Here is a 12003-nt window from a genome sequence, read left to right on the forward strand (position 1 = left end):
CATGTACACAGTTCAGAGATATGTGAGATTTCACAGGCCAATAATATGCTGGACGGCTGAAAGGCTGGTCCATGGTGGGACTCTATAATTCCACTTAATGTAATTCATTTGAAATACACTGACATTTCACTTCTTGAATCTGATGAGAGCACTCAAAATAGCAATGACAACTATAACATAAAAATAATCTGATAAATTTAACCACAGTCTGTGTCAAAACCTTAGTTAAGAGAATGAAGATCTTGACCAACGTGATTTAACAGTATGTTTATTTACACAAATGACAACGACATCAAGTGGTGGTGACACAAACAAACATGAGAATTTCATCAAAGTTTTCTGTGACTTTGTGGTCTGCAATTATTATGCTCTTTGTGACAGACGATAGTTTAATCCTTGGTTTTACAGACTTTCTTCACCTTGTTTTTGTTTTTTTTATTTGAAAGTATCATCCACCACTCAAAAGACTCCATCTCTTTACAAAATAACTAAACAATGCCTCAAAACATACAGTATATAAATATCGATCAGTTTACACTTTCAATTCTAATTCTGTAATCAAAGCAATGTTTGTTGGAAAACCAAATAACGGAGGTAAGGCCAGCTTCTTCAAGACGCACACAGTCAGTACTTTGACCCAACTAGCAATGCGTTGTCCTTTGGCATGAACATTAGGAAGGTTAACGTGTCCGTTCACCCAGATTATTAAATGGGATTTTATTTTTCTGGTTCTCTTCAGTTTTTCAAGACATCTGTTGTTACTCCCAAATTATTTTTGCCTTAAGGTAGATTCTTCTGAACGGAAACTGCTGACCGGGAGACTTGAGAATAATGAGTATTTTTCCGCTCAAAACTTAAGTAAATACAATCAAAACTATTTGGTTGTGTACTGCTAATATTTAGAGGGAAATAACGTCACTAAATTGGGTGAAATTCCCTTTTTTAACGGTACGACTATGACCAGGTTGAAAGGTCGGTCAGGGGAAAGTGTTGAATCCAGTCTTATTGTGCAGAGGGATGCCCTCCGCTCCTCTGAACTCCTCTGCGATGTCATCGAATGTGCGTCCTTTTGTTTCCGGGAGGCGAATCCAGGTGAAGGCGAAGGCGACCAGAGCCACAGTCATGAAGAGGAGGTAAACGTACGTGCCGCAGATTTTCTGTGTGTGTGGGGAGGATACAGACAGGTGTTATTTTCATCTGGTTACTTGATCTGTATTTAACCAAGAGTGGTCTTTACAGATCGAAAACCTTGTCGAGCACCATGATTACATCATGCGAACACACACACACACACACACACACACACACACACACACACACACACACACACACACAAGAACACACACAAGAAGAAGAGTCACATTCAGGAAAAAAAAGAAAAATGATTTACACAAGAAAGTATAGAACCAGAAAGAATGTTTGATTTTGTTCCTCGGCCTTATGCTGCATTCACACCAAACGCGTTGCGAATATTCGCGCCGCCGCGTCAGTTTACTCGCTTAACAAAATAAGCTGTGTTCACAACAAACGCGTTGCGAATGTTACTCGTGCCTGAAAGAGGGCGTGGCTTATCTCCGTGGCTTATCTCCGTAAAAACTGTTACCGTTTCCGCCATTCACCATGGAAATAACCATTAGTTTTGCTTTATACTTGTTCAGTAAATTCCACATACGTCGGAACATCAAACTCCATCGTGTCTGGGTTCATAATATTATCCGTTGTCCCACAACAGCGTCTGAATGACGGGCGCTTCCAGCGCTACTTCAGACGGACCAGCAGTAGTTTGATTCAGCAACGGCAGAACGGCGGTGATGACGGGCGGAGCTTCTCAACGCTGATTGGCTGACGCCATTCGCGCCGCCCGGCGGAAAATTCGCTTTTCCGCAACCTATCGCGTCTGTGCATTGACTTTGCATGTAATCTACTCACGCGTCAAATTCGCGCCGCGTTTGATGTGCATTAGTTTCAGGTTGGCTGCCATCTCTGCAGCACTATAACAAACAGATGTTTCCCCGGATAACAGTTCATTTAATTACTATTATTTCAACCTGATGTTGAAGGAGTTAGCAATGGATTTATACATATTTAAGATTCTGATTCATGTCTGTTTTACAGTATACGTTTTTTATATAACGGACTGAACAGATTTATAGCTTGTATTTAACGGTCCTGTCTCTAAGGTGTAAGGGAACTCCCACAAGCAAGCAAGAAATCCACCGCTAAAGTTTGACTCGGTCATACAGCATGCAGGCAGGCGTGCTATATACAGTTAACCCACCAGCAATGGAGGAAAGAGGAGCGCCAGAAGAAACTTCCCACCCCAGTTGAGCATGCTGGTGAAGGCCATAGCGATGGGTCTGCCAGGCTGGTCGAACAGCTCGGCAGCGATGAACCACGAGATGGGGCCGGGGCCCAGCTCGTAGGCCGAGATCAGGCAGAAAACCAGCAGGACCTGCAGGCTCCGCAGCTCTGGGACCAGGTGCTGCGTGGTGGATAGATACACTTGATGTTGAAGGGTGGACGTACAGTCGACTCATTTTGGGTTTTAGGGTTGACGGGTATTCAAATGTGTCCGCAAAAAATGGGTACGGTTTTAGGGTTAGCCTGTAAGGTTTGAAAAACGTTAAAAACATTTGAAAATTAAGATGAAGTATTTTGTTCAACGGAGACTTAAGTCAAAAACTATTTTCACAAATATACTTTACTTTGTTTTAGTGAATTCCAATTTTGTCAAATCTAATACTGGAGCAGAAAAAAAAAACATTGCACTAAGATGAACTTACCAGGACGGAATCCACTATGGTCATGAGTAAGTTACACACTGCTATGGAGATGAAACCAGTCAGGAGCAATCTCCTCCTTCCGGCCCTTTCCATCAGGAAGAACTTAAAAGGAAAAAAAAGGAAAAACATCACAGTGGTGACTCTGCTCACTGAATAAATGGTGACTGTATTTTGACATCTGTAAACCAAGATATTGGTGCAATTTGTGGCAAAACCTGCAAAACATGACACCCCTTGTTTTCTTAGTGTTGACTGGTGGGTTTATATTTAGCAGCCGGTAAAATAAAATCTTGACATACAACATACTGTTCCTCAAATCGTGATTTTAAAATATCAGCGGTTACCACTGGATTCTGTACTCACTGCCACCAAAGTGAAGGTCACGTTGACGGCCCCCACGCCCAGAGTCAGGTATTTGGCCTGATCAAACTTGGCCTGGAACATTCTGGTGGAATAATTAATGATCTGGAAAGAAAAGAGCAGGCACTGCTTTTAGATTTCTGGGTTACTGGGACGTCTCTGGGTATTGTGCTGACACACTGCCCCAGAGCTGAGCCCTCAATAATGTATTAGAAGAAATACTATAACGCTGCAGGGGAAATATTCATAAGATTGCGAGCCATACAAAAAGACGAACAAAGGATTTTTAGAAGCCTTCAAATCGCAGATACATTTCATAAGGCTGACCGCATTGAATCCGGACAGCTGGCTGCCCAAGTTGATGATGAGGACGATGATGATGGGCTGCTTGTATCGGCGCTTCTTGAAGAACTCGTGGATGGTGACCCCGGTCTGAGTGTGGGCGGCCTCCTCCTTCATCTCTTCCAGCTCAGCGAACACCTTGTCTGAGCGTCCTCTCAGCCTCAGCAGGGCTGCAGGGTTTAAAAGCACATTTCTTCTTCTTTTTTTTTTTAAAGGAGCTGTTGTGGTGTATCCACAAAGCTGAGAGGCGAGAGTGCTTTAAAAGCACGTCTCTGATTCCTGGATGTCAGCCCTGAATCTAAAAAGCTGATGAGAAAAGATCTTCAGCTTGTCACTCTCTCTCTCTAATCGGATATCTCGATGATGTAACTCCAGCTTAATGGCTAAAATAAAATACCTAAAAGTGGGACCCACCAGCCTCGGCTTTGCTCTCCTCTCCCCGGTTGATGAGCAGGTAGCGAGGGCTCTCGGGACAGAAAGGCAGGACCAGGTACTGCGTCAGGGCCGGAATGATGGACAGAGACAGCATCATGGCCCAGTAATGCTCTGTACCCAGCACTGTCTCCAGACCAGCCACCTGCAGCAGACAGATGTTTGAAGGCTTAGCGCTGTACTTTTTACTTTTAATGAAGCCGATTTGTAAATCCAAGCAAGACTTGGCAAGACCTGTAAAAATGTGTGCAACTGATTGTGTCGTCTTATCTATTATTTAAATTATCACAATACAGCTGCAACACAAAACGGCATTCCCACAAATTTGTCCTAAATATTCATGGCCACTTCTCTCTTGCCCATCGTCTATATATGATAATGTTTTACTGTGTCAGTTCTAAACATTGGAAATGGATGGATTTCTTTTTCTGGATAGATCTTGACTCAAGATCAGGAACTGAAACTAATCTATTGGTATCAGCATCAACCTACATAATCACTGCTGTATACAGAAGGTGATTAATACACACAGCCAAGCACCAAAACATGATGTCATTCTTATGGGAAATTACCTTATAGAGACATAAGAAAAACTTTCTAGATCAGAAAACAACTTTTAAAATCCACAAGTCTTTACAAAATGTAGCTATCTAGCCTTGTCGGCACCATTAAATGTAGGCCCTGAGTATTCCAGTAAACTCCCTAAAAAAATGTAATAGGTAAAGAAAACAGGAGGTAAAAATGAACAATGTCAACAGTCAGAGATCTAAGACAAAATAAGTAACAGAATTCAGACAACCTTCGGTTCTGTATCCAACCTTTGACTTTTTATCTACCCCTGGTAGGCCCCTAGTGGACAGGCGGGGTCACAACAGCAGGCATCAAGAAGGTTAACGCCAATTTTATATAACTTTTCCATTCAAAACCGAAGACTTCCAGCGCTGTCCTCACCATGCCCAACAGGATGCCCGTGGCGAAGGACACCTGGTTGAGTGTAGCGAAGGCCCCCCTCAGGTTCGTGGGGGACACCTCCTGGATGTAGAGCGGATTGAGACTCATCACCAGGCCGCAGAAGAGGCCGAACACCAACCGCCCCAGGATGAGAACCTCGAAGGACTGGCTGGCTTTGGAGGCGGACATCAGACACGCTCCCACAATAGAGACACAGTTCACTATCAGGATGGAGTTTCGTCTGGAGGAGAAGACGAGAGAAGTTCAAAGACGCAATGGAAGTTATGGGGACTTTTTTATTAGTATTATTGTTTACCTTCCATAAGAATCTGCCAGGTATTTGACTCCCAGCGAGCCCAGCAAGGCCCCGAAGTCTTTAATGCTGACGGAGAGCGACCACAGGAGCGTCAGGCTGTGATCTGGCATCGTCTGGTTGTGCCTGACTCTCCAGGTGTGGTTGAAAAATTCTTCAATGATCTAAACGCCGAGCAAAACGGCAAAAGTAAGAAAAACAGAAGAAATTCAAACTGTGGGTTTTATTGTTGAACATTAAACCGGGAACAACCTCTTTGAAACATGAATTGTTCCCTGTGATGTACTGGACCACTCATACAACACCAATTTCCAGTCACTTTTACTGTTAGTATTGTAACGATTCCAGACAAATATATTTTCCTGGCTCAGTGTTGCGGGGAATTCAAATGTTGAACCACTTGCAAACATGTAGTGCCGTCTACCTGTGAAATAGCAAAACCCTGCCAGACCTGAAGCTGAGCCAGAGAGTTTCAGGGCCTGTTGGGTTTATTTAGTGTTTTATTGAGGCTGTGAGATATTTGTTTGACGATCAGACGGTTTTCCAGGATCCGCCATTGCGTGATTCTGTTGGACTTGGTTGTCCAGGGTCTATGTAATGTGTTTTCTTTGTTTTCTTTTGCAGTTCCGTGCTTGATTTTAGTTGAAAGACTATTACTCTGCTTGGACATTTTGTGACCTCTCTGCATATTGAGTGTGTATTTTTGTTGTTTTATTTCAATTGAAAGTATTTTCTATTTCTTTGAGAAAGATATTCTTCTATATTCTTTTCTCAATGGATCTTGATGTGCAGTATATTGACAAAGCAAATTCTAAAGCTAAATTAGCATGACAATAGTAAAAAAATATAAAGACGTTTTTGGTGTCGGCATCATGTGTCTTGTCTCTGTGTATCTTCCCCCTCACCTCCCGTGTGTCCTGCTCACCTTGGCTGGAGCGTTGACGTTACCCGTGTGGTAGCCAATCTGCAGGGAGCCGAGCACCGCTGCCAGGATGGAGGTCAGGAGAGTGGCTGTCAGAGGGCTCTGGAACAATCAAGTGAGTGGCATTTATTTATTTACCTAGTATTATTTAGTAGTAATGGTACATTCCAGGCGACTCCTTTTTAATTCTTTTAAGTTACCAACATGTTTTCTGAATGAGTTACCCTGAGATGTCCTTTTATTTGCACAACTAGGTTTACCGTCTTTGTAAAGGTCAAGGATAGCAGGAACCACAGTATGTTCACACACTGGCAACATGTACAGAGTTTTAATTACCACACGTGTGAGCTTGTGCTCCTTCTGTCTGCTCATCTTGCAGATAAACGGGTTAAAACAAACAAACCTCCTGCGACGCCATTTGTTCAGGTGAGACTCCTTTTAAGATGTGGGTGCATGTATCTTCATCTGATTCACTGCGGTGAAAAACACAAATTATCATTCACATGTGCTGACATGGGATTTTATGTGTGATAAACTAGCAAGGAGACTAAATTATACATTATATTACATATTTTATGGAATACTTTTACTTATGGACAAATACGTTTTTTATCGTAATATTATGTACAACTTTTTTTAAATATACTACTATAATCTTATTTTAGCATTAAGTCAGAACAGAGATGTTCTGGAACGGAATGCTTCAAAACAGGAAGGGATATCAAGAAATACTTATATAGAAATGTAATCAGACTGTTGAGAAATGCAGAGGCTTGAAGAAAATAAAACATTTAATAAATAATGAGAAAGAAAAATAAAGCCAGTGAGCTGTCGTTGTGAGGTGACTAACCGCTTTTAATATTTTCATATAACTTTCGGACTCTGACATTAACAATTCACATATTGAATTCTAAAACAATGAAAAAGTGATCAAATAATGAAATTACATGTTTACTACCATCCCTTGGAACAGCTTTAGTAAAATCCTGACATTAATACATAGTTACACCTTTTGTATACAGATAATTGACTATGTTGCATGCAGATCAATATCAATATGTATATATTAACATCATTAACAACATAAATGTCTAATAAACTCACCGCTGCTCCTGAGTGTTGTATGTTGATCCCGTCTTTATTCCTCAGTTTCAGATCAGATATGACTGTGTAAAGTGAACACACCACTACTAAAAACTGCACACACACACACACACAAACACACACACACACACACACACACACACACACACACACACACACACACACACATGTTGGACCAGTGATGAAGTCGCACCCAACTGGTGAATTTGGGGCAAGCCTGACAGAAAGGCAGCCATGGGCCTCCTCTGGTTCTCATGGACCAGCTGATCGACTTCCTGAGCTTTAACTGACAGAGGATCAGTTTACCTGCTGCAACCAAACCCTCAAATTAACTCCGTTAGAAACAGCGCAACTGTTCCCGGGTCAGGACCAAAAGGCAACTCATTTCCTTTTCTGAGCACTGAGTTGGCATACTGGCAATAACACAGCCACGTGCTGTGTGTGTGTGTGTGTGTGTGTGTGTGTGTGTGTGTGTGTGTGTGTGTGTGTGTGTGTGTGTGTGTGTGTGTGTGTGTGCGTTTGTGACAGGCTGTGGGTAACACGTTGTGGGTAACGTTGTCCCGATGATGTTCATTGAAATGGAAAATTCCCAGAGTGTCTGATGACCTTGCATCTCCATATGTCTTTCTTGGAACTAAGAAGAAAATGATTTTAAGATCGAACCCTTTCTTTATTCCTCCAACTAAAATCCGAGATTCCCTGTTGGTGTGCCATCCAGTTTCACTCCTGAACTAAATTGGAAGACTACTTGCTATATAATACAAAGATTAGTGACAATTTTTTTCGGGGAATTTAAATGGCAACAACGGAGATACAAGTCAACAGCAGCATTGCTTGATTGCACATTGTGGGTCCAGCTTAGCTGACGGAGGCAGAGAGACTGTGTGCTGCGTTCAAGGATAGTTCTCTTAAGCGGCAGCACCCATCACACGACGCTGTGACAATTCAGGGCCTCAAGTATTTAACAGTCAGTACCAGGAAAAAGTAAATGTCCTCCTCCTGATATTGTCTGAAAAGGGCTCTCCGCTCTCCGTCAGCCTGAAGCTCTGGCTGTATCTGTCCTGGAGTTGTGACGGCAGCAACAGACACACATTAGAGAGTAATCCCAAAACCAGACTGATCCGGATCAAAGAGCTCCCATGAGGGGAAGCGATGGAGTTTTTGAGGGCTGAAGCCATCTAAACCTGACATGTTTTAATTATTTATAGATAATCTCAAAATTCATGTTTATTATAGTCAGGGTGATTATCTGTGCTTACACTGGTGCTTGCATGTGTTTGCATTCAAATGTGTGTATGTGTTTGCGTGTTATTTTAATGGCGTATATCCATATATCGTATGGGAGTGATGTGTAATCGTCTTGTGTTCCCCACCTATGATGTCTCGAAGAACTTAAAATCGTACTTGCATGAAAAGCTTATTACCTCCGATTTACGGTTTTCGTGCTTTAGTTTCGGCTGACGTTTCATCGTTCCTGTGTTTCTTTGTTCATTTTCTCCCTTGGATCAGTGAGGGTCTCATCCAGTGACCGTTTGCGTGGCTGTTTTTTGTTTGCATGTGCAAACATGTCCCTATGTACATTTTTCCACTAGTAAAATAGAGGTTCATGATAGATGAACACATACCTGCCTCTTGAACAGATCCAAATAGACAGTAACTGCTTTTCGCTGCCGAGTTGCACGAGCCAAATATAAAAACGAATGATGAAGGATGACCCTAATCACAATGTTGGGGGGAGGAAACATTCCCCGGCCTCGCCGCAAACCACATCATTTGTGCAGGAAAATTATCTTTTATTGTAAAGCTTAAGTAAAATATGTCCAAATAAATATTAAGTGGGCCCCGGAGGCCCGAAGGTGATGAAAAACAGATAATCCCAATCCACAGAAAAACCTGCGCTGCACTGACTCACAAGTGAAATACTTGAGTTGTGTTGCAGAAGGAAAAAACAGAAGACTTTCCATCAAAGTTTATGCTATAAAACAGTGTTTGTTTGACATTTGAAAATCTTTATTTCTTATTAACACTGTAAATTATGGAAAGCAACTTTCCACACTGCTGATAGATGTCCTCAATTTCAAATATTACACATCTCATGTTTTGTACTTTGTGTCCCTTTTTGTAATTTACTTTCAGACCTCAGAGAACAGAATATATTGATTTTGATTTATTGATTGATTTCAAATCCCCCGACAAGAAAATGTATTTGACTGAAAGCAAACTGGGATTTAGAACCAAAGGTGTTTGCACCCTGCTTACTTTCATTCTTTATTTGCCATGGGAATCTTACCACAAAGCCAACCCAATGCAACAGGACTGTATTTAACACAAATCTGCAGAGCACAAAAAAAGGAGAGGAAAGAATAATTAGCGTTGGGGGGCAAAATGTGTCCTCCACCTGCGAGCTTTGTTCCTGCAGCTGAGTTCTCAATCAGCGTGTGGATACGCCTGTCTGGAACTTGACCTCTGACCCATGAGCCCTGGCCTCCTGGCCGGCAACCCCCTCTGACCCTGACGGGCAGGTGCTGCTGCAGGAACAGAGGGCATCAGGCACAAATGGCGAGTGGCATGCAACGTCATCCCCCCACCGCTAATGTTAAGCTATCACACAGACCAATTGCCCTCTGTAATTACCTGTAATGATGTTTGATCTGTTTCTAAGTGTTTCAATGCACACGAAATAGAAGGACAAAAAAAAGTACATCAAATGACTTATCGCTACTAAAACATATGGCGTTGGCCTCCACGTGGACAGATGTCCTATATTTCCCCATTTTGTTTATTAAGATCTTTAGTGAAAAGAGACTGGACCTTTCTGTATGTAGACATGCTGGATTAGTATATTTTTTGTAGAGACGGCATCATGCAGCACCTGTACTGCCCACACGTCCCTTCTAAAACCTCAAATTCCAGTCCTCACCTATGAAACCCTTTTAGCAACCCCCCCCCCCCCTCCTCCACCTTCAACAAAGGAGAAAACACACACTCTAAAACACACATACATCCCTAAGCAGCTGCGTCATTACGAAACTCTTTTGAACTTCACACTGGAAGTCAAATGCCACATGTGTCAGTACAAGACAGATGTACTGCAGCTGCCTCTTGGATCCAATTTCATCTGTGATACAACCCCCCTCCCATCCTCCCCCCCTTCCTAACCCCGATTCCAAACCAACCCCATCACCAGCGACCTCAACCCGAAGCCCTCCGCCTCCCATAATGCACTGACAACATCCGTACCTTTGAAGTCTCATCCCTAAATCAGGGGATCTCTCACCGCACACAAATCATGAGGCCAAACAGAGTGCATCTTTGTAGTCAAGTTTTATCAGTCAAAAAAGGGTTGCAAATTATTTCTATTTCTTTTATGAAGCAACAATGAACCACCGTAATCTTTTTTTTTTACAATATCACCTGCCAGTAGTGGCATATGAGTCCCCATTGAAGTCAGAAAGTTGCAGGACATAACCTTTCTTTAAAACTAAGTATTGACAGTTTATTGAGTTTAATTGGCGTGGCTGATGATGTGTAATAGATGTGTGTGTGTGTGTGTGTGTGTGTGTGTGTGTGTGTGTGTGTGTGTGTGTGTGTGTGTGTGTGTGTGTGTGTGTGTGTGTGTGTGTGTGCGTGCATACCTGGCTAACAGGGTTCAACATGGGAAGATGCAATCAGCAGTGAACCATCTTCACCTTTAGGGGGCAGTATTGAACTCCTTCTCCCCCCCACAGAGATTGTGTCCTCTGCTTCAGCTCTAAATGTCTAAATAAGTCTACACTGAGTCTAGTTTGAGTAGATGTGAAATCAAACAGTATCAGGATCAGTTCTATATTATTGTTACTTTTGTTGTTGTAGTTTTTGGCATGATTGTACCACACGTAGTGCATCTATGATGGGTAAAGATGCTGGGAAGAGAAGGGGAACATTGGAATTCTGGACAAGAAAAATCTTTCTGAACTTTGCTCCTATTTCATAATTATTGTTTTACAACTACTTCAACTTAACAAAACAGTTACATGCTGGCAAAATGGTGCTTGGTAGCTCTATGATATATACACTTTCATATGCTCCTGCTTAAGATAAACGATTGCTATATATATTTCCAAACTTTTTTCCAAGTTTAGCTCTGTAGGATATCACAACACTGACACATCCATCAAGTGAAAGGGTGATGACATCATCTCTCGTTTAGCTCTGGTTTTGGTTCTCTCCCAACTCCAGAGGGAAACATCTGTCTCTTTATTGACCTGACGCTCCACCATATTAACCGGCTGGTTACTAACTTTGTCTAAAAGAGCAGCTGCCCGCTATGTCCAAAAATGAGGCTTTGAGAGCGGTAAGAGTGAACCGAAACAGTAGAATTGCAGCCAGACAGCCAAAGAGTGAGCTGGAACTCACTAAGAAGTTTCATGAAGTTGAGGGGACACCTTTGACATTTGTTTTCATATTATCATTTGTTAAATATCGATGATTGCCGCTTTAAGTATAACGGGAATAACGTTATAACGAAATAACAGGTATGTTTGTGTCTCAGCTGTGCTGAATGTAGGGCATCTACAGGCCTTTTTCTCATTATTATGTCTACACTCAGGTGGGGAAAAACACAATCTACCCAGAAAAGTGATACAACCCAGGTGTAAGCCACTGCTGTTTGCCAAGATGCACTTCGTTTAGGTTCCCCCTCCAAAAAATCAGCTCTTTTTCATTTTGGTCCTGTCTATTGTTTAGTCTCGTGTGAAACTATTGTTACACAGGTTCACATAACTCAGGAAATAAGGCCGATATTAAAGTGGAAAAGT

The 12003-nt window shown here is 42.1% G+C and overlaps 1 protein-coding gene across 1 annotated transcript; it reads right to left on the bottom strand.

Moving 5' to 3' along the window:
• Positions 1-977: 977 nt before the first annotated feature.
• On the bottom strand, positions 978-6214 carry slc2a1c (solute carrier family 2 member 1c; the record flags this gene model as incomplete). Its single annotated transcript, XM_079219998.1, has 9 exons — positions 978-1157; positions 2279-2482; positions 2784-2885; positions 3147-3248; positions 3471-3655; positions 3900-4062; positions 4869-5109; positions 5185-5345; positions 6107-6214. Coding segments are annotated over 9 exons (1446 nt in total), but the record flags the coding sequence as incomplete, so codon positions are not given.
• Between the last annotated feature and the right edge of the window lie 5789 nt (positions 6215-12003).

The sequence above is a fragment of the Taurulus bubalis genome (genome assembly GCF_910589615.1).
Source record: "Taurulus bubalis genome assembly, chromosome: 1".
NCBI lineage: Eukaryota > Metazoa > Chordata > Actinopteri > Perciformes > Cottidae > Taurulus > Taurulus bubalis.